At 35.5% G+C, this 25,608-nt stretch overlaps 3 protein-coding genes across 5 annotated transcripts; 1 reads left to right on the forward strand and 2 right to left on the reverse strand.

Annotated features, from left to right (window-relative positions):
- The first annotated feature begins 799 nt into the window (after nt 1-799).
- On the forward strand, nt 800-9,655 carry LOC112528937 (ubiquitin thioesterase otubain-like). Of its 2 annotated transcripts, none has more exons than XM_025139999.1 (9): nt 800-1,088; nt 2,335-2,400; nt 2,481-2,564; nt 2,670-2,792; nt 6,863-6,915; nt 7,054-7,103; nt 7,649-7,749; nt 8,564-8,729; nt 9,261-9,655. In XM_025139999.1, the coding sequence occupies exons 1-9, from the start codon at nt 903-905 to the stop codon at nt 9,350-9,352; spliced, it is 921 nt and encodes a 306-aa protein (XP_024995767.1). In that variant the 5' UTR covers nt 800-902; the 3' UTR covers nt 9,353-9,655. The 2 variants fall into 2 exon arrangements, with proteins under 2 accessions (XP_024995767.1, XP_024995758.1); XM_025139990.1 differs by having other exon boundaries at nt 8,564-8,850; nt 9,261-9,652.
- Nucleotides 9,656-11,767: 2,112 nt separating this feature from the next.
- LOC112523730 lies at nt 11,768-14,973 on the reverse strand. The gene is made up of 7 exons (XM_025133409.1): nt 14,825-14,973; nt 14,638-14,758; nt 14,499-14,542; nt 14,311-14,421; nt 12,913-13,005; nt 12,743-12,849; nt 11,768-12,204 (listed from the first exon to the last, which is right to left on the reverse strand). Exons 1-7 carry the CDS (start codon nt 14,902-14,904, stop codon nt 12,041-12,043), a joined length of 720 nt encoding a protein of 239 aa, XP_024989177.1. The 5' UTR covers nt 14,905-14,973; the 3' UTR covers nt 11,768-12,040.
- Nucleotides 14,974-17,225: 2,252 nt separating this feature from the next.
- Nucleotides 17,226-23,126, reverse strand: LOC112528658 (ubiquitin thioesterase otubain-like). Of its 2 annotated transcripts, XM_025139683.1 has the most exons (11): nt 23,023-23,126; nt 22,240-22,270; nt 21,995-22,163; nt 21,363-21,428; nt 21,194-21,277; nt 20,966-21,088; nt 18,610-18,662; nt 18,425-18,474; nt 18,220-18,320; nt 17,480-17,765; nt 17,226-17,402 (listed from the first exon to the last, which is right to left on the reverse strand). In XM_025139683.1, the coding sequence occupies exons 3-10, from the start codon at nt 22,160-22,162 to the stop codon at nt 17,496-17,498; spliced, it is 915 nt and encodes a 304-aa protein (XP_024995451.1). In that variant the 5' UTR covers nt 22,163; nt 22,240-22,270; nt 23,023-23,126; the 3' UTR covers nt 17,226-17,402; nt 17,480-17,495. The 2 variants fall into 2 exon arrangements, with proteins under 2 accessions (XP_024995451.1, XP_024995458.1); XM_025139690.1 differs by having other exon boundaries at nt 17,480-17,605; nt 21,995-22,270.
- Nucleotides 23,127-25,608: the final 2,482 nt, after the last annotated feature.

Below are 25,608 nucleotides of genomic sequence, written 5' to 3' on the forward strand. Positions count from 1 at the left end.
AATAAGATATTTGATGCTAAATGTTTATAAGAGAAATAATATTTTATTATATGTATATTTTTTTATAATATAACTATAATTTTTAAAATAGAGAACCTGGTAAAGTTAAATGAAATTCTATAGAGGTACATTTAAGGCATGTTTATTAGTAGCTTAATGAGCTTAATAAAACTTATAACTTATTCGGTTAGTTATACATAACTGTTTGATAGAAATATAATGATATTGAAAAGTGACATATTTAATAAGTTTATACTTAAGAAAATTTGATTGATACAAAATTTAATAGAAACCAACCAAACAAGCCTATGTCAGTCATAAACAACTTTTCCTTTGATATCAACGGAATACCAATGGACTGTTTTGATAGTTACTGAATGATTTGGTGCAGAATAATTTAGTAGTTAAAATGATTAAGAGACTCCCATGATATAGTACAAAATGAAATATAATTGTTTGGTGATTGTTTACAATGAAATTATGGCATTGAATGGTTAAAAGAGACCAATGATGCAAAATCATTCAGATAATTTTAAAATTATTAGGAAACAATTTATTTTTACCAAACAAAATTCACCTCTTAATGATTCAAAGATCGTCTTAATGGAACTATTAATCCGTTCAAAGGTTGTTTTTAACGGAACTATTGACAGTAAAATCATAGTTTAGTTGGATGAGCTGACGTGGTCGTCGTCAGCTTCATCGTCATTCATTGACCGCCCTCGAACACTTTTGGACTTTCCCAATTTCATGTCTTGCCTATTCTGGCAATTATTTGATTGATTGCCCTTTTAAGCTGCCATTGAAGAAGCATTCGATTCACACTAGGGCAGATATAACCTATTCCTCCTTGTTGGTTTACCCGATTCTGGGATCTCATCCAATTATTAGAGTTGAAAAAAATGCAGAACCAGGAAGAGATCTCGGTGGAAGTGGAGAAGGTGAAGGTGAAGGAGGAGGAGTCGACAACATTCAACACAGCTTATGAAGCCGATGATTGGTCCAATTACAAGGACAGTGATGTTATGCAACAACACTCTGCAATACTGGAACAGGATGCAGCCAAATTTCCGTTTGTTGGTGATAAGGTAAGAGAAAAATAATGCTTCAAACCCTAAACCAGTTAATAAACAAATTTATTTCCATGTCCACAGCCATTTTTGAACGTCATTATCCTAGTTTTTATCTTGTTATTATTCCACAGGGCAGTATTTGATTAGAAGTTAAATTCTGTTATTGGTGCATACCTAATGTATTGAATTGAACATGTGTATTGCTTCTTTCCTCTGTTTTTGTATATGAAAATTTTTCTTTTTGGGCAAAGTAACCTATGCATTTGAAGTTCATGAGTTGGTGGTGGTTTAGGTCACAAGGCGTTGAGCTTTTACCTTGAAGTGATAAATTGACTATATTGAACATGGTTTGTATGGCATAATGATGCATTTGCTCTCTTTGGCCTGTATTATGATTGGGGAGAGCAAACATTCTTTCTTCTTAACCAAAAAATTCTATGATAACATATGCATTCATCCCCCAATAATTGGAATTGACCATCTTCATAAGTTGGGTTAATGTTACTGGGCAAACAGTCATACCAAACTAGTGCTTCCGGGATGATTGATCCAATAGCTTGCTTGCATGATTGCATCTATTCAGAATCTTTCTTTTCTGCTATGGATGGAAAACTTACGCACACTGGTTTGGCATGTAAATCTTGCCATGTGAGATATGTGAGTGTGACACCCCTTTAGATTACTCTCCAAAAGATCCCTTGATGAGAGAAGGGAGGCTCCAACATGTATCGAGGAGAAATGGTTCAAGTCTAGCCGATGTGGGATTCTAACGTGCCTGGTAATTTGAGTCGTCAAACTGCAACTCTTGCTTCCTCCTTTGGCTTCTTATAATGTGTCAACTGCTCCCACATTGGATGGTATAACGTGACAACCAGTTAAAGGCTCCTTTGAGCTTGCCAGGAACACTTGCATCCCAGTTGGCTGACTTTATGTAGAACTCTTGGCTGAATTCTTATTTGGGGGTTCTCTACTGCCTCAGCCAGATCTCTCCATTGTGCTAGTCATAGTTTATGTTACTTTCCTATATGCATGTTGTGTTAGTGTGCTAGTGGCTTTAGCTTGTTTGGCTCAAGGGTTATTTAGTCCTTTAGAGTTAGTTTTTTTGTAGTATATAACATTTATATATGGCCAATGCAACAAATAAACTCACACACCCTCCTCCCTTTTGGTCTTTTAGAGTTCTCATCTTCTCACTCATGTTGTTATGCTTCAGTTAGGCCATAATGTTTTTTAGATTAACATTTATTTTATGTCACTGCAGGAACCTCTCTCTTCGTTAGCAAATGAGTACAAGTCTGGAAGCCCCATTTTACTGGAGAAAATAAAGGTTTGCTTTGTCTTCCATGTTAATCTTTCTCTTATGAAGTATCCACATTTGCATTTCACTGTCTGAACACTTTTATGCAGGTACTGAGCAAACAATATGCTGCCATCAGACGAACACGTGGAGATGGGAACTGTTTCTATCGGAGTTTTATGTTCTCATACCTTGTATGTTGTATTCATTCTAAACAACCTTTTCTAAATATCTACACTGCTTGGTGAGATATTTGCATCTAATTTTAAGTTTTGTTATTTGCTTTTTGCACATGTAAGGAACACATTATCGAATCACAAGACCAAGCAGAGGTTGAGCGCATCAAAACCAATGTGGAGAAATGCAGAAAGACACTTCAGAGTTTAGGTTATGCTGACTTCACGTTTGAAGATTTTTTCTCAGTAAGCGGTTCGTCCAGATTTGTTACATTCTTTTCTGATGACTCATAAGTTAGTCTACTAGACATAGGCTAAAGGCTCCTATAAATGATCTTTCATGACACATATTTGGATTGAGTGAGGACTGAGGATGGATGTGGAATCAAGATATATTAATGCAGCCAAATTGGCTTCACAGTGAAGCTATCGTTAACATAAAGCCAGTCATGTAGTTTAAACCATACCAAACTAAACAAACCCGGTATATCCCATCCAGAGGTAGGATGTGTGTGAGGGGAGGGGAGGGGAAGATGTATACAGACCTTAGCTCTGTCCCACGAGACATAGAAGCTGCTTCCAAGAAGTCCCACTCAGGTATTGTAGAAACTCCTAAATGACATCTCTAGGAGGTACTCTCTCCACTCAGGTAGTGTAGAGACTCCTAAGTGACAATTATATTCAAATGCAGCCCAAATTGACTTCACAATTATGCTTTCGTCATAAAAAACATTTCCTCATACACACACAAAGTCACAAACTACTATTTTGTTTACAAGTGCAATTTGTTAAGCAATTTCAAGAAAAGGACAATTTCCTTTGGATGCTGGCTAAGAACAGCAACGACATTTTGCATCTTGGTTGTCATAACAAAATCATTGAGATGCAATACCTCATAACTAAACTATTAGCAATAAGATTTATATAGTACTAACTCACCTCTACCAATAAACCTAGCAACCTGTTTCTGGTCTTGATTGTGATATAAACATTTTGTTTGTTGAAATTTTTGTCTGACTAAGATCCTAAGTTAACGTAGTTTGAATCTGGGAACATTGTCAAACTAGAATATTACAATGAGTAGGATTTATCACTCCATCACTCCATGCCCAATTGTCTCATATGTGAACTTGCTAGCTGGTAGGTAATAAATCTTTTCTTTCCTATGAACTTGACAATGATGGCAATTGGCAATATATAAGTACATTTGCCAAATACTTGAGTAATGGATGGAGATGGACTCCCCATTGTCCAAAATCTTGAGCAGAATGGCTGAGGCATCCATAATCTGTTAAAGAGACTTGACTTCTAGGAGAAGAGAGATTATAAGCAGATGGAACTGTGCCAGAAATCATGTAGGACTTGGCATATACCTCAGCCACATGTGGGCCCTACAATAAGCAGGGGGGCAAACAGAAACCCACAGCAATGTTGGCATTGACGAACATCTGACACAAGTTGTGTCATTTGTACATCCAAATACTACAGCCTTCTTTACTTCTGGTCTATCTTTTTTTTTATCTTTTCTTATCTGCCCATTGGCTATGTTGTTACAGCAGTCAAAATATGAAATCGCGGTCAGGACCATGATTTGAAACATCGGTTGCCGCGATGGTAAAGTGGTGGTATAGCGGTCAAAAATAGCCGTTCATATAATAATTAGAATTATATATATATGCGTACATAACTCAACATATTTTATGTATTCAATAAAAATTATATAAGAATAATGAGGTCCAAGTCCAAATAAAAATAGTTGAACAATGTGAATACTTTTATTTAAATCACGATGTCAAAGTGATGGTGTCCAAATCCAAAAAAATAAGAATAATGGTGTCCAAGTTCAAAAAACTAAAAATAATGGCGTCCTGGTCCAAAAAATAAGAATAATGAAGTCTTGATATTATTGGACTAAAATAAAACCGAATGCAAGTCCTAAATAAAAGCCCACAAAATTACTTTTCTAACACCAAAAGAGTATATCTACAAATAGTGGTTATGCGGCTGCTTTTTTGCATTCAAAATGTGGTCATTTAGCGGTCAATTGTGACGCTAATCGCGGAATCACTATTTCAGATGCTATTTGACCACCACTATTTGTCCCATTATCAGTAAGCGCGATAGCACCACTGTCGCACCATTATAGTGGCATAGCCCATTGGCAAACCATAATAGGGCAAATCACCTTTAGACCATTGAAGAGCATCATTCTCTATTGGTTTGAGTAGGTGTGGTACATTGGACTGCGTTAACAAATATATATTCGTGTAATTGTGTTGCGTGGTTGTGCTGTGGTTGTTTATTGTGTGATAGATTGTGTTGCAACAATGCACAGTGCACTATAAGTCTGTAACAGAAGATTTCTGATGCATTTATGTATATGATAGCAAAAAAACCTGACTAGTAAAAGAAAGAAATTATCTTCAAAATTCATGCATCAAGTATATAATAAGGAAAACGAAAAATAACGAATGTTAATGTCTTATAGTGGAATAATATAGACTACATAAAACAATACATGTATGGTACTCAAATGTTCAGAATTTGAAACAACGTCGAAATTGGAGCAATGAAAGGCATAGATAATGGAAAGAATACCAGCGGCAAATGCATTATCGATCACAAAAATATGATTTTCAATATCAAAATATATTGAATAATTGTTCCAATATACTGAGCTAATATCAAATAGTGAAAGATGAAAGCTATGCGAGCAAATGGGATTAGATACCCTAGTAGTCCTAACCGTGAATGGTGGATGCTAAGCCTTGTGTGTATCAACATAATCAAGCAACAATTTCCTTCCCAAGACGTCCCAAGTAAACACAAGACCTCCCTTTTTGGCGAAGTTTTATATCTAAATTCTCTAGGACCCAATGTAGGTTAGCATGGGCAGATTGATTAAGCATATCAGATATGCATGTGCATACATGGAAAAAGAAATCTGTAGTCTTCAAGAATTATCATAAATTGTGCATACCCAATTTACTTCTGTTATGTTAGTGCATCCCCAAGTTGAAATCCCTGGATCCACCTCTGGCGATTAGCAACTATTACAAAATAACATTAGTCTTGTGATTCACAAGATTCATTGTTTTTGTCTTTATTGATAAATGATAAGTACTTCAGATGTTTGACTTATAGTCAAACATTCGATTGAACTATGTTCTAAAGCAAAGTTTGCATTTATTTTGGTAGTGAGAGTATAAACCAAACCACATGAACCCTGTATATCCACTTGGAGGTTGAGGGGGGGTGGGGGGGGGTGGGTAGGATGTACAACGACCTTTCCTCTATCCAAAGGGGTATAGACTCTGTTTCACTGAAGACCTATGGCTTGTAATCAAAATTTAAAAGGATTCAGCATGCAAGCAATAGGTGAGAAAATTGCAAAAGAGTGTGCAAACAAGCATCGGGTACAGAAAACAGAAAAGACAGCAGCGACAAAAGTGAGAGAAAGGCTAAAACAATCAAGAAAACACAAAGCGCAGTACTAGCAACCACTTGGACAGGGAGAAAAATTAAGACTAGTATACAATAAACGAAACCAATTAAACCAAAACTAAGCCTAGCATACAATATTCAGTAAAAAGGGTACACAAGTAGGAACATTAATACACATGAAACATATGAAAAACCTAAGCATCTCTCTATCTAACGTAGGCCTCATGTAATCTATCTACCAGCTCTCTACCCCTCCCCTGACTAACCCCATACCTCTCCAATCTCCCCTTCCGTACAGTAAGAAGGGTAGTGAGAGTATCAATAACTCATATTTAAGTTTAAGCTTTGTCTTGTTTTTATTTTTACATGCCAATTATAGTCTACAGTCTACATCATTGTCCATCAAGGAAAAGAATTCCCTTTGTTGCTTCCCAGCCTCTTGGTTACTGCTTACTGGATTTTTGCATTATTTGTTTAGATTCCAAACAATCTAAATTCGAAATATAATTTTCATCACTACAATGGTAAATTCTTTGCCAGTAGACTTCCTGTATTGGTTATAGATATTGTACGAAGAGAATGTATGCATATCATCTCCCTAATTGAGGCATCATGGGACTTAACGAAGAACTATTTTTAATGTAGAAATTAATCGAATAGAATTTGTAGTCATGTTATCCCCCCCCCCCCCCCCACTTTTCCCATGTATTTCATTTACTTGTTACTTGTGCTTTCATTTTTTCAACTTGTTCAACATATGAGAGCCTGCTATATTTTAAGACCATTGATGATTTCTGTCTTTTTTTGTGCTGTATTGTATCTTCTGTGTTTTTGTACCTCTACTTTGTAATTATAGAACTTGTGCCAAACAGTTGTTTATCGAGCAGCTGGAAAGTGTTCTTCAAGGGAATGAAGATTCTATAAGGTTTGGAGACTGAATTGTTTTCAGACTTCAACTTTCATTAAAGAAAAATCAACTGAAATGCCTATTATCTGAATATAGAAGTGTAGATTGAAGAGCATTTGATAAGGCCTGATGTCATTATTCTTTTTTTTTTTCCAGTCATGATGAACTTATAGTGAGAAGCCGTGATCAGTCGGTATCCGATTATGGTGAGTCATGCCACTTCCGGAGGAAGTTATACCCATCTTATTTACCACTTACCAATCATATACTCCCTTTGTCCCAAAATATTCTACATTTTTGGTCCCAAAACATTATACATTTTTGGTCCCAAAACAAGTATCTATACTTTTGGTCCCAAAATAAGCGTCTACTTTAAAATGGATAGTTTTTTAAGTATATAATATTAATACACAACAATACACACACACTCTTCACCTTTGTTGAGGCTTGTACCCTTGATCTCGAAGGAGGTTGGGATCTACCAGTAACCCAGATACCATTGGTTAAAAATAAATGGTTCTAATTTACTAAATTTCCAATTCTACCCTTAATCATAATACATCAATAATTGAGATTTGAGAATTTTTATGAAGGGTAAAATTGTCTTTAAGATAATTAAATAGTGTAATAATTATACATTTCTAAAACTGTGCTTTTTTGGTGTGGATATTTATTTTTGGGAAGCAGGTAGTAATGATTGGGCCTCTTTGCTGAAACTCTTTAATAACTTCTAACAGAGGTTACTATGCAGTTGTAATGTTTTTCAGATTCGTTACCTCTGGGGAAATAAAGAAGCGCTCAGAATTCTTTGAACCATTCATACTTGGTTTGACAAATACAACCGTAGAGCAGGTTTGTTTGACACCAAGAACTCCATTTGACTTGCAACTTGCAAGTTCATTTTCTTGATTTTGTTTGTGCATTGTTGGAGTCTCATGTCGGCTGAACACGGACCATAAAACCTATATGTATATATATTGAGGGAGGATCAAACGAGAATGCTAACTATTTATGAGAATATGAAAACGGCCAAATCATGTGCAAAAGCACATGTGATCTTTACATTAATGGTAAAAAAAAGGGTGTCCGGGCGACTTTGCTCCGCGACCTAAGACGACTTTGGCCGCGTCTTTAGGTCGCGGGGCAAAGTCATGTGAATCACATGTGATTTTGTACGTGATGTTAGTGTAAAATCATATGCGATTCGACTGTTTTCTTATTCTCTTAAATAGGTACCATCGGCTCTCATTTAAACCCAACTCTATAAAGATCTAACTTCATTTTGTTTTCTAATCTAAAGCCATGATCATAATTAATTAACCTTATCATCTTTCATATATATCTCAATCATAGTTAATGGATCATATGATAATTGTCCATAAATATCTCTACTGTTTCCTAATATAAAATATTGATCACAATTAATGAACTTTAACCATCTTCCATAAATATCCAAATCATAATAAATGAACCATCATCATTTCCATAAATATATCAATTCATTAGGTTTGTATCGGTTGTAACAATAGAACATGTATTTGAAACATGCTATATATGTAGGAAGTTGCTCTTTCTCTATAAGGGCTCTTTTATAGAGATTCAAAAGGGTTCCATATATCTTAACATGCATAATTTTTTCTTATGGAACTACTTTTTACGCTTGTAGTTTTGCAAGACATCAGTGGAACCCATGGGTGAAGAAAGCGATCATGTTCACATTACAGCCTTGTCTGATGCAATGGGTGTACCGATTCGTGTTGTATATCTTGATCGTAGCTCATGTGATACGGGGAATGTCAGTGTGAATCATCATGACTTTGTTCCAGTCTCAGGTGATGCCCCTACTGATATGACTAGTGGGAGTGGCTCTGAAACGAACCCGTTCATTGTCTTGTTATATCGACCTGGTCATTATGATATACTGTACAGAAAGTGAAACTGTCATGTGTTCCGGTAAGCCGCTGCCACACCCTTACATATATACAAGATCTTTTAAGGGTAACCAAACTAAACGACCCCAGTAAATCATTTTAATAGTAAGGGTGATTCTCTTTTTCCTTTGGGGGTGGGGGGCGGTTGATAGGGTGGATTTGAGAACTAATGATAAACTTGCCCCCATGGCATAGGACAGTTGGTTCCAGGTGGTATACCTGCACAAACAGATGAAGGTTCGAGTCTAGAAACTGCAGTATGAGAGTTGCAGTTCTTTTGGGGATTGAGCTCCTTGTGGGCACTCGACTCCCAAACTAGCCACCTAGCAGACCACTGTTTACCTGATTTGCCTCTCCCAGTATGCTCCTCGGGTGGGGCGTTGTCGGTTACACTTTCTTTGGTTGCACAAACTAATGATAACCGTATTGCAGGTATCGAGCATGATCTAATTGGGCAGATGCAGAGCAGGAAAGGGAGTTTCGAAAGCTACGATTACATTTCTTGGTTTTGTAGTTGGATATGAGGCCATTGTACCAAAGATAAAAAACAAGCATGTTGGCTTTTGGTCTTGATTTTAATCCAATGCTTGGTTAGTTGTACTTCTTAGGGACCAGTGTGGCAGGAGTGGAGCCACTATGGTGCATAATATTTATATACGACAAATACAACAAATAAACTTACATACCCTCTGCACCTTTGGACCCACTACTTCGTTCATTCGTTGTAGTGTAAAAAATTTAGGGTTGTAAAAGTTGCCACTGCATTATTTTGTTGGGTGCAACAGTATATTCCCTAAAACTACAATAATAACACAAGTTTTTCTTGATAGAGTGTATATGCATGGGTCCCCCCCCCCCCTCTTTCTAGGTGTAGGTCTGAATCTCATTTATATCATTTTTTTAGTTTTTAACTTTTAGATTTTAATTTTAGGCTTATTATGTTTTTGAAGAAATTTGGTATAAGAGACTCGAACAAAAAACCCCATATACAAAAAACAATAAATTAACCAATAGAACCACAATGGTGGTGCCTGAGTGGTTTGAGCTTGACTTCAAATGTTAAAAGTACCAGGAAATCCCATGTTCAAATCCAAGGAGGATAAAAATCCCCTTGTGGCCATGGAGGTTCAAATCCAAGGAGGAATAAAAATCCCCTTATGGCCATGGAGGTTAAAATACGTTGACTTCGGGCTATCTGCAAAGCAGGTGATCGCCTTGGGATTAGTCGGCTCGCATAGTAGGTTGGATATCCAGGTTAATCAAAAAAAAATTAACCAATGGACCAATGATGATTTTTTTTAAATATTTATAACTTCGGCTTTTATAATCAAATTGTGCTACCATCTGGGAAAAAAAAAACTAGGTCCCTTCCTCCAAACAACTCATTCTGTACCATAATCTATTACCTACTCGCTACTCATTTTATGTTTTAGCTTCCTACGATATTTACAAGCAACTTTATTTTTTTCCTATCAAGAAATGTCAAGGAATAAGGGACTGAGAGGGTGTTTACTTGTGACTTAATGAGCTATATAATGTAATTGGCTTATTCGTACAACTCTTTTAGATTGTTTACTTACGGCTTATTTGCACATAGAGTGAGTTAATCGAACAGATGGATATGTTATGTTGTGTTGTCTCCATTTAGCCAAAAAAAAAAAAAAAAAAAAGACATCCCCACCCCTTATACTTAGGCATGGGAATTGGCCCGACCCCTCGGGAGAACCCGGTCCACCCGCTCTGATAGGGTACGGGGATTCCTTGTTAAACTGGGTCTCGGGGACGGGATCCCCGTTTGGCTCAAACCCGGGATGGAGACGAGGACGGGTCGCACTTCCTGCCCCGCCACGGACTCACATATATACTTTTTGGATTCTACTCAATATGTTTTGGTACATGCGACGTTAATTTTTTTACATTAAATTTAATTTCTTTTGGTTTTCGATTTATTAATTATTATATGATGATGCATATTTTTTGTATTAAATTAAATTCCTTTTGATTTGAGGTTTATTGGAGAAAACTGAGATTTGAACATGTGTAGTGTTTCACACACCGTCGATTTCAATCTTCTTTCCGACAACCGGCTAGCCCTGTGACAGGAGACCCTTTCCGGCAACCGGCGAGCCAAACGAGGATGGTAGCTGTGATCGGCGACCTTCAAACCCTACCCGCTGTTTCTTTTTCTCTCTTTCTCCGACGACTGTCGAGCCAGCAAGAGGGTGGTTATAGCTACGACCGGAGAACTTCAAAACCCTAGCTGCTGTATTTTTCTCTCTTTTTCTACATCGATTTCTTCTTCTATGGGGTGTATGATATCAATTTTGTTACATTGATTATTTTGATTTTCACTTCTATTTTTTATTTTTGCTACATTGATGATACCAATTTCTTGCTTCCATGGCAGCTTCTACATTGATGTTTACATATCGATTTCCTTTTTCTTTGTTACCGAATGTTATCAACAACTTGAAGGCTCAAGGGTGGTGCTTAATTGGTTGAGCTTGAGGCTCCAAAAGTCAAAATTGCCAGGAGGTCTCAGGTTCAAATCCAAGGAGAAATAAAAATCCCTTTATAGCCACGGAGGTTCAAATGCGGTGACTCTTGGCTACCCGCAAAACAGGTGGTCGTCCTGAGATTAGTCGGCTCGCATAGCGGGTTGAATATCCAGGTTAATAAAAAAAAGGCACTTTTATGTTTTAGAAATATCATTTGGCTTAAAAAATAAACATCAATTTATCTAACACTAAATCTCTCATTTATGTCACCGTGACTGTTGATTCAGATAAAGAAGTAAACAACACCAATTTATCCAAACAGACAAATTTATTCAGACAAACAAATTTATCCAGACAGCAGGACATAATAGATAATTTGGTAAAAAGGCCCTGAATATAAACAATAGTTACTCAATGACACATTTTTAATTCAGTCATTTTCATCCATTTCTTAAAAATTAAGTTAAAAGAAAACAAATACTACTCAGATGACCAAACAGATAAGCCACTGAACTCATCAAGCAAAAATCAAATAAGCCATTGCTTCGGCAACCATTTCGTATCAGTAAATCAGTACAGGTTTACCATTTACGCTAAACTCATAAATCGATCAAGATGATCTAACACGAACCAAAGCCATGTAAGACCACGTTGAGTAATGCAGATAACATGAATCAAGACCAGATTAACATGAATTTATCTCAAGATTCAGATCTAAAGATGGTACCTTTGTTCATCATCTTCATAGATCTCTTCCAAAACTAAATATTGAAGTGCAATGGAGTATTTAGCACTCCTTTTTGTCACCATTTCAAACCCACAAGAAGCTGCTGCTGGGAAGCTGCTGTTCTTCAGAATGAATGACCCAAGTCCATCACCTGCCACCCACCCACACATTTCAAAAACTTGAGCACAAAATCAAAAAACCAAACCAAACTAAGGGCCGTTTACTAAACACTTACTTGGTAAGTGTTTAACGTCATAAATTTCCTCATTAGATGAACATGAGAAGGGCCAAGAATCTTACCGGGTAAGAGCGATGAGAATGATGGAGAGTCTTGCCCGGTAAGTGAGGATGGCGACTCTTACCCAGCAAATTGTTGCATTCGATATGTTTTGATGTACTAAATTCTTATGCATCAAAACAAATTATAGTGTTAACTCCTATTGGTAAGCGCTTACCGGGTAAGCATTTGCGCAAACGGCCCCTAGCCCAAAAATCAAAAAACCAAACCAAATTAACCCAATAATCCTTGAGGGTCAACTCAACTGACAAACTGACCCAGACACCCACGGTCACCAATCCTAAGTAGAGGTAGACCTTGCCTTCACCCAAAGGGTAGAGAGGTTGTTTCCGTGGAAACTTCTGGCTTGCAAAAAGATAAACAAAGAGAACACTTTGTAGACCAAACCCACCTTTGATAGTGTAAATAGAGTTGACCCATCTCTTGTAAATGTAGAGCAATCTAGGGGTGTCACCATGGTGAGTATCAGAGAAGAGAAGCATACAAGACCCTGTTTCACTGGCTTCAAATCAGTTGTATGAAAGGCTTTGCTTTTTAGCGAACAACATAAACTTCGCTTACTTGGCGTGATCAATCGCATTGCGACACAAAGCTAATGTTCGAACTATTGCCAACTCTCTTCCGCGAGGACTTGAGTATTTTTGTCGGCAAGTTCTTCGTTACATAATAAGAAAATGTCAACATGGCGAAACATAACATCCACATCATAAGAAGCAAAATAGGAGCATCGGGTTGCTTGGGTAGCGACCGCTATATCTATTAGTAGAACAACGATTTTGGGTAGAGGTCAAGTCAAAATGCATCCCATACCTCCCTGCCCCTGGTTCCAAATGTGACTCACTGAGCGAGCTCGGTTTGGTTTATCCATAGAAGATACCAATTTCCCCTTTTTGGCTAATTTTTTCTATATTTTTTTTATTAACCTGGATATTCAACCCGCTATGCGAGCCGACTAATCCCAGGGCGACCACCTGCTTTGCAGATAGTCCGGAGTCACCGCATTTGAACCTCCGTAGCCACAAGGGGATTTTTATTCCTCCTCAGATTTGAACCTGGGATCTCCTGGTAATTTTTTCTAATTTGATCTCTATGTTCCGTTAAAAACTAAACAAACTCAATATCCCACTCGGAGGTAGGGTCGGGAGATAAAGATGTATAAAACCTTACCCAAATCCCAAAAAGACAGAAATGTTGTTTTCGAGACGACCCGACAAAAAACCCAAAAAATGTTTATTTAACATCATTAAAACAGAAAGGGATAACAGATGACTAATATGTAAAATAAGCCAAGAATCTACCTAGATAAAAAGCACAAAAGAAATACTTCAGGTACAATTGACTTGAGGCCGTTTATTAAATGCTTATCGACTGTCATTTACCTTAACGAGTGAGCATGACAAAAATGGCAAAGACAGAAAAACCTTACCAATAAGAGGCATAGCAAGTACCAATAATCTTATCCTGTGAGGGAAGGGCCGCTTACCAAATGCTTACCCGGGTAAGCGCTTACCAAGTCACATTACCTCATAAATGAATATGGTAAGGACCAAGAATCTTACGCGGTAAGAGCAAGACAAGGACCAAGAGTCTTACCCAATAAGTGAGGGCGACGACTCTTACCATGGTAAGCGCTTACCGGGTAAATTGTTGCATGCGATGTCATTTTAGTGGACTAAACCTGCTAAGTAAATAATAGTATTAAATTTTACCGATAAACACTTACTGGGTAAATATTTGGTAAACGGCCCCTTACTCGATAAGGGCTTACCGAGTAAAAGATAGCTTACCAACAATCCATTTTATTGCCAAGAATGTTACACGATAAAATAAGCGAGAATGATGACTCTTGCCGGTAAGCGCTTACCAGGTTAAACGTTTATTAAACGACACTTATTTTTCAGGTAAAATTGTTCAATCTGATTCACACTCATCATCTTTGAGAAACTGTATCAAGACTACCTTTCATCACAAAATTCTCCAAGATCATCAATTATAACCAAAGCAGGAAACACATCATGCATGTGAAATGCAGCAAAAAACTTGTTGATCCCTTCCTCATCCTCCACATACCTGGGAATCAGATCATAAATCGAAATCACAAAACGTTAGGGTTTCAAACTTTGGTAATAGCAACGACAGAAGCTTACTTCATTTGGATTCGATTAAATACATGAGACGATGGATCAACGCCCTGTACAAGGAATGTTCATAACGTTTGATGCAATTTGATGAGCAAGAGTAATGAATTCATCAATCGCTATATGAACTGATAAATCGAAAAGTTACCCGAGAGAGAAAAGGGGGTTTCGTATCTAATTTGCGTCGACTGCAAATGAAAACAACCGATTTATCGTCGGAATTGACGACGGTGTTGAAGGCGAACTGGAATAGCAGAGATGTCTTCCCTCTGCAACAACCACAACATTTCAGCCAATTTCACTTGGTGAGAAGGAAAAAAGGGAAAAGAGAGTACGAGGACGGAGGGCCGGAGAGGAGCATCATTGAATCATCGGGTAAACTGGGGGAGTTGCCGGAGAAGAATCTCTCCACCATCGTTGCCGGCAGACTCCGGTGGTATTGTGGTGTTGAGTCAAATCGTCAACCGAGGTACGTAAATTTTGCAGTGATGCAAACGACCGAACAAATTAACATGAATAAAATATCTGTTTGGGTTTAATTTTGTTAAAAAAAAATTATTATCGATTTGAAACCGGTATAAGTTGTTTATCCAAACATTCAAAAATGTTTATTATCAGTACCATACCGGAATAAGTCAATAAGTTGTTTTTATAACCAATCCCAAACACCCCCTAAAAAAGTAACTATATTCATGGAAAAATCTAAAAAAAATTAAGTGGACTTTAGTGTTTGGAATGGTGAAGTTTTTGGATAATTTTTTGTAACAAATAAATCTTTGGACAATTTTTTGAAACAAATAAGTCCTTGGATAATTTTTTGAAACAAATAAGTCCTTGGACATTCCAAAACCTGTTAAATAACTTCTTAGACTTTCTAAAACCTGTTAAATACATTCTTATTACTTATAAAACTAATTAACGTGGTAAAATAATGAAAAAAACCTGGAAAAAAAAACCCAATGGATTTTCATATTTTGAGCGATTAAGCCCCTAAATATTTTTTAAACAAAAAAAAGTACTTAAATATATAAAATGAAACAAATATACCAAAAAATTACTTATATTTAAAAAAATTATTGATAAAATTTATTTTAATTAAAAATGAAAAATATTATATTAGTGATTTTCAAATTAAAAAAATAAAAAATAATTTAAAAAAATTACTGATTATATTTATTTTTAATAAAAACAAAACATATTATGTATATGATTTTTCAAATTAAAAAAATAAAATATAATTAGAAATTATTACTGATGAATTTATTTTAATTAAAAATACTTTTTGAATTTGAAAGATCACATATTTGACATATTTTATTTTTAATTAAAATAAATTAATCGATAATCTTAATTTTTTTTATTTTTTAATTTAAAAATCACTGACAGAATATATTTTATTTTAATTAAAATAAATTTTATTAAAAATCTTTTTTAAATGTAAGTATATTTTTATAAATGTAAGTACTTTTTTGGTATATTTATTTCATTTTATAGATATAAGTAATTTTTTTGTTCAAAAAATATTTAAGGACTTAATTGTTCAAAATATGAATGTCCATTAGTTTTTTTCCAGATTTATACCATTATTTTACTACATTAACCAGTTGTATATGTTATAAAGATGTATCTAACATGTTTTAGAAAGTTTAAGAAGTTATTTAACATGTTTTGGAATGTCCAATGATTTATTTATTTTAAAAAATTATTCAAAGACTTAATCATTTTAAACATTAAAGTCAATTGAGTTTTTTTGGATTTTTTCCATATATTTAAAGTGATTTAAAATCTGTTAAATTAAAATAAATATATAGATTTTAAAAACTTGGCTGTTTATTATAAAGAGACTAAATATTAGTTTTTAAGTACTTTTGAAATTTCCATTCTTATTTTTTAAAAGTAAAAAAAAAATATTATAAAAGCCGAATGATTGTGTATATGTTATTAATTTATACATAAAAACCGAACAATTGTGAAATAAATACTATAAAAAGATGGTGTATTTTTTAAATGCTATAGACGTTAATTATATCTCAAGCAAATTTACAACTGATTTAGTTGAAATTTGAATAACTCTTATATGAATCAAGTACAAAAATCATTCGATGTAACCAGGATATAACGAGTCTCAATCATGTTATCAGCTAAAGGTGCTCAAAAACCCGATCAATCCAACCCGAAAAATTCTAAAAAAACCCAACCCGAGGTAACCCAATTACTACCAGGTATTGATTCCTTGTCAGGTATCGATTTCACACAGATACGTTGTTCTTCTTGTGAACGGATTACACCAACCATCATCCAAGAGTCTATGGTAAAAGGACATCATCTTTCTTAAAAGTTAACAGATAGATGCTTTCACAAATGATTTTTTCCCTTGATAATTCTTTCTCCAATTTTTTAGAAAATAAACAACTTTAGAGCTAGACAAATGGATAGGAAAAATCTTAAGATTCCAAATTATATTTCTAACTGTAACTGAATTATTTAAGGGGTCGTTTACCTAAATACTAACCCGGTAAACGTTTAATTTTATGAGTCAACACCATGATTTATTTTACCGGATAAGATTGTAGTACATCAAAGTGGTATCGTATTCAACAATTTACCCGGTAAGCACTTACCCAGGTAAAAGTCGTCACCCTCACTTACCGAGTAAAACTCTCCATCTTTATTGGGTCAGCACACCATACCATTTGGTAGTAGATCTGGAAATGAAAATGACTTTTTCTTTCTCAAGAATCAGAAACCTTTTTTAAAGGTGAAAGTTTTAGAAACTTATTACTTCTGGGGGTTAATATCAGACCAAAAATCAACACAACACTTAGATCACAAATCCAAGTACAAATTGGAGAATTCTAATCCAAACACTGCTCCATTTCCGCTATCCAGCCTCGATACGTCACACTTCCACACCTACAATAATAACTTCGTTATTAGTTGCAGCTCCAAAAATCCGATCCCCAAACACAATATGAAGGATTATAGCTTACCCAACACTTGACATTTTCACTTTCTGTACAGTATGTCATAGTGACCAGGTCGATATAACAAGACGATGAACGGGTCCTTTTCAGGGCCACTGCTACTAGTTGAAGCTTTAGAGGTATCACCCAAGCCTGGAATGAAATCATGATGATTCACACTGACACTCCCCGTATCACATGAGCTACGATCAAGATACACGACACGAATAGGTACACCCAATGCATCAGACAAGGCCGTAATGTGAACGTGGTCGCTCTCTTCACCCATGGGTTCCACTGACGTCTTGCAAAACTACGTATGTAAAAAGTAATTTGATAACAAAAATGATGCACAAAAAAAGTAACAAACCGAGGGCAAGAAGAGAGTCGAGTCAATTGTAAGTCTTGGTGTCAAACAAACCTACTCTACAGTTGAACCAAACCAAACCAACTCAGTATATCCACCAACGGGTGGTGGGGTCCGCAATCTAAGCAGACCCATCCTCTACCCAAAGAGTTGAATGGTAGTTTCGGTGAATCCCCGACATGTGAAAAGTTTTGAAAGAGAGAAACTTAGCCCAAAAAGTTTTGAGGAAAAGTCTACAGTTAAACCAAACCAACCCGGTATGTCCCACTTGAGGTGAGGTCTAGGGGATAAATTGTAAGTAGGCCTGACCTATGACCCAAAGAGTAGAGCGGTTTTTTCTGTGAAAACCCCAGCAGCATGTGAAAGAAAGAGAATTAGCCCAAAAAGTTTGAGTAAAGACCTGCTCTACAGTTGTATTTGTCAATCCTAGAATGAATGGTTCAAAGAATTCCGAGCGCTTCCTTATTTCCCCAGAGGTAACGAATCTGAAAAACATCACGACTGCAAAGTAACTTCAGTTAGAAGATATGTGATCCACTCATTATATGTGATTGGTGACTAATACATACGATAGGTATAACTTCTTTTTGAAGTGCAATACTCACCATAATCGGATACTGACTGATCGCGGCTTCTCATTATGAGTTCATCATGACTTGAAACAAAAAAAAAATGACATCAGGCCATCAAATACACTTCAACCTACACCTACTATATTCAGACGATAGGCAATTCAGTTTGTTTTTCTTTAACAGAAGTTGGAATTCTGAAAGCAATTCATTCTCCAAACCTTATAGAATCTTCATTCCCTTGAAGAACACTTTCCAGCTGCTCGACAAACAACTGTTCGACACAAGTTCTAAAATTACAAAGTAGAGGTAGAAGAACAAAGAATATACAACAGAAAAAAAAACAACTGGCTGAAATCACCAAGGCTCACATGTTTCAAAATTTTAGAAGATGAAAGCATAAGAAAAAAAGAAAACCTTTTCTCAACTACTATCCTGAACTTTCTGAAAGAAATATCTATAAAGAGGTATATATATATGTATACATATATATATATATATATCAGGTTTATGTGAGAGCCAAAAAAAATCTGAGAGCCAAAGAACTTGTATATTCATTGATGCATATATACCATCAAAAAATGTATTCCATCAATGAATATATTCATCGATAAATATCTACTATCTATGCAAGTATATATGAATTGATGCATTTACGCTCTAAACTTTATTAGTGAATATGCATCAATCTGGTTCTCAAATTTTTTGGGGTTCTCACATGAACCACCCCCTATATATGGGGTGTGGGTGTGTGTGTATATATATAGTAACAATAGTTTAGAAGCTTTGCAACAGTTTTGAGCAAACTACTTAAATTAAGGACATATCCCAGAAATGGATTGGTGGTAGAGCATATCAGTCTCTCTCTTGCAACAATAGCATGACTACAAATTCTACAAGCTTTATCATACCACCATTCTTTCCAATTATTTTCCTCCTTTGCTTTGAAAATAGTTCTCCATTAAGTCACATTTGTGCCTCAATAAGGGAGATGATAAGCATGTATTCTCTTCATACAGTGTCTATAACTAATGCAGAAGTCTACTGATACATATTTTACCACTGAGTGATAAACATTATATTTTGAACTTAGATTGTTTGGAATTCAAACAAAGAAGAAGGATGCAAAAATCTAGTAAGCAGTGACTGAGAGACAAGGGGAAGCAACATAGGAAATCCTTTTCCTCAATGGCCACGGTATAGATTATTATGAACAAGTAAAAGAAAAAACAAGATCAAGCTTAAACTTAAATGTGCATTATTTATATTTTCTTCACGCAAAATATTTGCAAACTTTGGTTTAGCGCATAGTATGAGTAAAGTGCTTGACTATTAGTCAAATATATCCAATACTATCAATAATGGCATGTAATCTTGTGAATCAAAATCAACGCTATTGATATTTTGAAGTGGTTACTAATGGGCAAGGAGAAATTAGGAATATCTTTGCCAAAAAGGAAGGCCTTGTGTTTGCTCTAACAGCATGAAAAGGAAATTGTTGCTCGATTCTGGGACAGAGAGAGTACCACCATACATGTAATGTGTTGTAATATATGGCCTATACTATTCCACTCAATAACATTGATATTCATTGTTTTTAATGTTTTCTGTATTCTATCTGCTTGTCAAAATGAGAGTTCACTTTTGCTTGTAATAAGGAGAAAAAGAGCTTGTAAATAAGGAGTCCATCTAAATTTATTACTCAAGTATCAGGGAACTGCAGTTATATATTGCAGTCATTTTGAACTTCTTAGGAAAGAAAAAATTTATTACCTACCACCAATCTGGTGAATCAGTTTTGTTCTGTCCTCGTTGTAACACTAGGATCCTATTAAGACATTAAGGTTCTTCTGTTTGGTACCATTAGGCATGAAGTGACAGCCTGCTAAAACCTAATATTCTAGTTTGAAAATATTCCCAGATGCAAACTAGGTTGAAATAGAATGTCAGTCAGACGGAAGTTCCAACAAACACAATGCTTATATTACAAACAAGATCATAAACAGGTTGCTAGGTTTTTTCTATTGAGGATTAGAGGTGAATTAGTATTATATTAATCTGATTGCTAACATGGTTGCAAAGCCAAGCTAGACTTGTTTGCACATGCCTCGAGTGATAGGCCGTGGATAAACAACTATAAGAAATGTTGGGCATGGGGTGTTGCAGCTTGACCATTTCGGTATGACAACCAAGCTGCCAACTGTCATTACTGTTCACCAACCTGTAAATTGTAACCTAAGAAAATTGTCATTTTTTTTAATTTCTGAACAAATTACACTTGTGTTATAACATCATAGTTTGTGTGTGTAAGCAGCAATGCATATTAAAGACAATTATCTTTCTCATTATTCATCTTTGCAAACCTATAGACTACTTATTGGAGTGGAGTCTCTACAGTAACCAAATGGCACACTATCTTTACGTTATTGAAAGCATGTTGTGATGCCAATATGGACTGCATTTGAATATACTTTGGTCCCACATCTATCCTAAGTCCTCACTTAATCCACATATGTGCCACGAATGACCATTTACAGGGAAGTTCAGCCCACATCTAGAAGGATGAATTGGACTTACTGAGAAAAAATCTTCAAAAGTAAAGTCAGCATAACCTAAACTCTGAAGTGTCCTTCTGCACTTTTCCACATTGGTTTTAATGCGTTCAACCTCTGCTTCGTCTTGTGACTCCACAATATGCTCCTTACATTTGCAAAAGCAAAGCACAAACCATCACATTAGCTACAAATATCTTGTCAAGCAGTGTAGATATTCAGACAAGGTTAGCAAAATGAATTTTCAGCATACTAGGTAAGAGAACATAAAACTCCGAAAGAAACAGTTCCCATCTCCACGTGTTCGTCTGATGGCAGCATATTGTTCATGCAGCACCTGAATAAATTTCAGAATGTGAAAGTCACATGTAGATACTTCAAAAGGGAAAGAAAACACAAAGCACAAAGAGGGAAAATCAAACCTTTATTTTCTCCAGTAAAATGGGGCTTCCAGACTTGTATTCAGCTTCTAGTGAAGAGAGAGGCTCCTGCAGTGACATAAAATAAATGTTGATCTAGAAAGATATCCACAGCTTAGAGTTCACAGTCTAATGGAAGCATAACCAAATCAGTGAGAAGACGAGAACTCTTGAAGAGAGAATAAACCTCAAGCCAAACAAACTAAAAACAGCAGCACGCTAAATGAAGTTATATCATGGCAGACAATATGCATTTAGATGTATAACATAAACCTCCTGCTAAAACAAAGAGAGATTTGACTGGGTGCAAAGAACACAAATAAAAATTCAGGCAGAAGTTCTACATAGGGATGGGATTTGGCTGTGGCCTAGAAAGTTTTCATATATAAAGCAGAGGAAAGAAGCAATGGAACTGGATTGGGAAGAGTACACTGTACATCTTCAATTCATATAGGCATGCATTTGTAACAGAGTTTTCTTTTTAATCATGTATTGCACTCTGGGGTGACAAAAAAATATGAACTAGAAAAAGGGCCAAGGATACTTATCAAAATCATAAAACACACACATCTCTCAAAAATGGATTCAGTTATCAATCGGAAAAAAGGATTTCGAAACATCAACTTTCCCTTTACCTTATCACCAACAAACGGAAACTTCGCCGCATCCTCTTCCCATATTGCAGACTGTTGTTTCAGAACATCACAGTCCTTGTAATTGGACCAATCATCAGCTTCATAAGCTGTGTCAAATGTTGTAGACTCTATTTCCTCTTCCAGCGGGATCTCATCCTGGTTCTGCATCCTTTTCAACTGAACGATTAGATGAGATATCACAATTCTTTAACCAACAACAACAAAGACTACGAGAGTATGTTCACTTATGTCGTTGCTCTCACTTTTCCCAAGAACCTGTTAAGAGTTAGCATGAAAAAGAGAACGGTCAGGCTATATCTGCTCTTGTGTGAATCAAGAAAGATGATGATATTTTCATAATAATTATGAAAGCAATAAAACATATAAGCATGCACAACCAGAGGAAGATGACCTGGAACATTGCAAATCAACTAAACCTGACCACTATTTGGTCTCACACTCACAGCCGAACGGCCTGAACCACCTAATTGGTTGACTTGCCGCATGTGTTCTTGAATTGTTTGAGAACTGTTGCTCTTGACCAGTTCTTTTAGTCATTAATTGAATACATATAAGATAGTTCTTGATCTGTTTCACTAACCGATCTCTACAGCTGCAGGAGACTTTCGAGTCTCATAAATAGATCGGTAGCACATTCATATCATATGCATATGATTCCACCTTTCGTCTTGCTATCATTGCATCGTCTAATAATCATATGAATATTACTACAACCGCCGCATTTCTTCTTCCTTAACTTTTAAAAGAAGTTTAAAGAACTGATAAAAGAACGAAACTAAGGGTAAATTGCATAACAAAATTGAATGTGTCGAGAGGACAAATTCTTATTTCTTGCTGCCATAACTGACGCATTGAGTTGAAAACAATAGAAATTCCTAGTTGCCCTAATTTCGACGATTACTTACAGGAAATATGCAAGAAAACTAAAAGATGAACCAAATTTACATAGAACAATGAAATGGAAGGTACAAAACCCTAATTACAGATGGAATCGAGAAGGAACAAACCTGGAATCTGAAATATGTGAAGATTAGAGCGAAGAAAGAATGGAGAAAATCGAAGAAGATAGGTGTGTGGGTTGAGTGAAGAAGAAGACGATGCAAAATGGGAAGCTGTGAAAGTTGAGAGCAGTTATTTTGCAAATAATTTCAAATTTATATTTACAATTATTTCAGTATCTTATCTGATTTACGAGCACGCGATAACAATATGTTAATCAAATATTTTGTTTTAAATTATAACTTCTAACAATGCGGAAGGGTAAAATTGGAAATTGAAATGATAAAATTTAAATTTATGTCATCGATTAAGGCTCGATGATTGATGTAGTATTACATTGTTATCACAGCCTATATAAATGTAAAGCAGTGAAATATGATTGGTTTAGGAATATCAGAGTGGAGATTGCAGTCGAGTCTATCACAGCTCGAGAAATTGATACCATATGCGTTCGATTAGCATAGTTTGTTCGATTACGAAATTTTGGTCGATAATCACAATTTTTAATTATCGACGACATTTAATTAGGGCTTGATGTTTGTCTGCTATCAATTAGGGACGATTGAATATGTATCACATGATTATCACAGTGTTTCATTTAATGTGTATGTAACACCCCTATTCCATAGAAAGGGAGGTTGCTTCAAAACGTAACGGAGCTGGTATATATATAAAACCTCCAAAGTATAAACTCCAAGACAAAAATAAAATCTTCCAATAACGAATTTAAATATTTTCTAAACAAAGAAATAAACATCTCCAAACAAACCACTTCAAGTACCTTTGAACGACTCAATGAAATCCAAAACATAACCTTAAAAGAAATGCTAGTCTAATAGCCAATGAAATAATTCCAATAATTGAATAGCAAAGCACTAAACCTCTTGAAACCTTTGAAATCAAGATCCTGGTCTACTCTCTGTCACAAGACTTAGTCGCCCCCTTGATTATCTGCCGTGAGGAACAGATAAAAACACGGCTGAGCTAAATGCCTTGTGAACAGATAAACAATTATCATAAAATAGTAACATAAACACGGCAAAACTGATCTCAAGATATCGGACAAAACGAGTACCAAAATCTTAGTAAAATCAACAAATAACATAATCATACGAAATCATATGAAGGGACAAATCGAGCTCGAAAAACGCATACACTTGCATATGAACCATCAGGACAAGTGCCAGACATATGGCCACACAGGCTTGTATGTTGGAATGCAGATCCACACGTACTAAATGTGAGACGTGACGTTAGACACTACACTGATATCCACCCTACAAACGAATCACATGTGTTATAGCCGATCCATACGTCTCCTAAATCTAATATCCATTGCACCAAATAGCTCCCACAAGAGGAGACGTCGTGGACTGATTATACTGTCACAGTTAGTGTCAAGCCATCGGTGCCACAATGACGTGCCTATGGTACCCCCATAGGTGGTCAGTAGTTCGACTTACTTGGAGTTAACTTATAACGAATGTGACATCATATAGTTTCAATTAAAGAGTAAGAGCAAAAACGTATCAACATCGAATGAATGATCAACATAAGCAATGTAAAAAAAACGTTGGATGAACAAATTGTTGTAACAATTAAGAGGCTCAAATCGAACGGTACGTAACCGATCACATCTACCAACATATGTACACTTAGAGGTAAAAATCATACTAAAATGTCACCGAACAATTTAACATTGATCTTTTGGAGAAACACATATTTGTACTAACTCGAATAAATCAAATATATATATAACGTAGAACAAATACGAGTGAACGGAAGATATGGTAACGAACAATTTGGAACGGTCATGAGTTAAACTCTTAAACGAGAGCTTTAGTGTTTGCAATAAAATATGTAAAAAAAATCAAATAAACGAAAAGGGTTAGGAATCCTTACCTTAAACTCCATGAAGCCTAAAAATCACCGAACCTACTCCCTTATATCCAATCTATATAATACAAAAAGCTCCAATTAAAACTAATTACGTAATTGATTTACTATAACGCCATAATATTAGTTATTTTAAACTCCCCCTTTTCAAGACTTTGCTCCATAAATGATCACTTTGCTAGGCTTTAATCAAATAATGTATATATGGATCCCGCCTCTAAACGGCCCCGAAATCCATCACACACACACATATAGAGAAGCGATCAAATGCAAATCACCCAAGTTGTACAAACCGTGCAAACCACTCTTATCCATCGATTTCATTGTTTAATCTTATGAAATTTTTTCATGAAATTGTTTAATCTTGTGAAATTGTTTCATATAATACTTTTTTTGATGAAATTGTTTCATATATGGTTATGAAATTGTTTCATATAATACTTTTTTTGATGAAGTTGTTTTATATATGGTTATGAAATTGTTTCATATAATACTTAATGAAATTTTAATGTAACTGTTTCATGTATTTCTTTAAAATTAAAATAATGAAGATGATAATATCCATGATTAACACACTCCACAATAAAAATGATTAATCAGCCTCTCATAATTACAAAAAAATGAACAAAATGAAAAATTATGATTGATTGATGAGGTTTGTACGGTTTGTACAAATTATGTGGTTTGCCAAGTTATAT

The sequence above is a fragment of the Cynara cardunculus genome (genome assembly GCF_001531365.2).
Source record: "Cynara cardunculus var. scolymus isolate 2C chromosome LG 1, CcrdV1, whole genome shotgun sequence".
Taxonomy (NCBI): domain Eukaryota; kingdom Viridiplantae; phylum Streptophyta; class Magnoliopsida; order Asterales; family Asteraceae; genus Cynara; species Cynara cardunculus.

Coding starts and splice junctions, on each gene's coding strand:
- LOC112528937 (XM_025139990.1), top strand. CDS start 903: ATGCAGAACCAGGAAGAGATCTCGGTGGAAGTGGAGAAGGTGAAGGTG. Junction 1,089..2,334: donor TTCCGTTTGTTGGTGATAAG/GTAAGAGAAAAA, acceptor ATGTCACTGCAG/GAACCTCTCTCTTCGTTAGC. Junction 2,401..2,480: donor TTTTACTGGAGAAAATAAAG/GTTTGCTTTGTC, acceptor ACTTTTATGCAG/GTACTGAGCAAACAATATGC.
- LOC112523730 (XM_025133409.1), bottom strand. CDS start 14,904: ATGGTGGAGAGATTCTTCTCCGGCAACTCCCCCAGTTTACCCGATGAT. Junction 14,543..14,637: donor AACCCCCTTTTCTCTCTCGG/GTAACTTTTCGA, acceptor TTCCTTGTACAG/GGCGTTGATCCATCGTCTCA. Junction 13,006..14,310: donor GGAGAATTTTGTGATGAAAG/GTAGTCTTGATA, acceptor TATGTAACGAAG/AACTTGCCGACAAAAATACT.
- LOC112528658 (XM_025139683.1), bottom strand. CDS start 22,162: ATGCAGAACCAGGATGAGATCCCGCTGGAAGAGGAAATAGAGTCTACA. Junction 18,321..18,424: donor TCAGTCAGTATCCGATTATG/GTGAGTATTGCA, acceptor GTTACTTTGCAG/TCGTGATGTTTTTCAGATTC. Junction 17,766..18,219: donor CAAATACAACTGTAGAGCAG/GTCTTTACTCAA, acceptor TTACATACGTAG/TTTTGCAAGACGTCAGTGGA.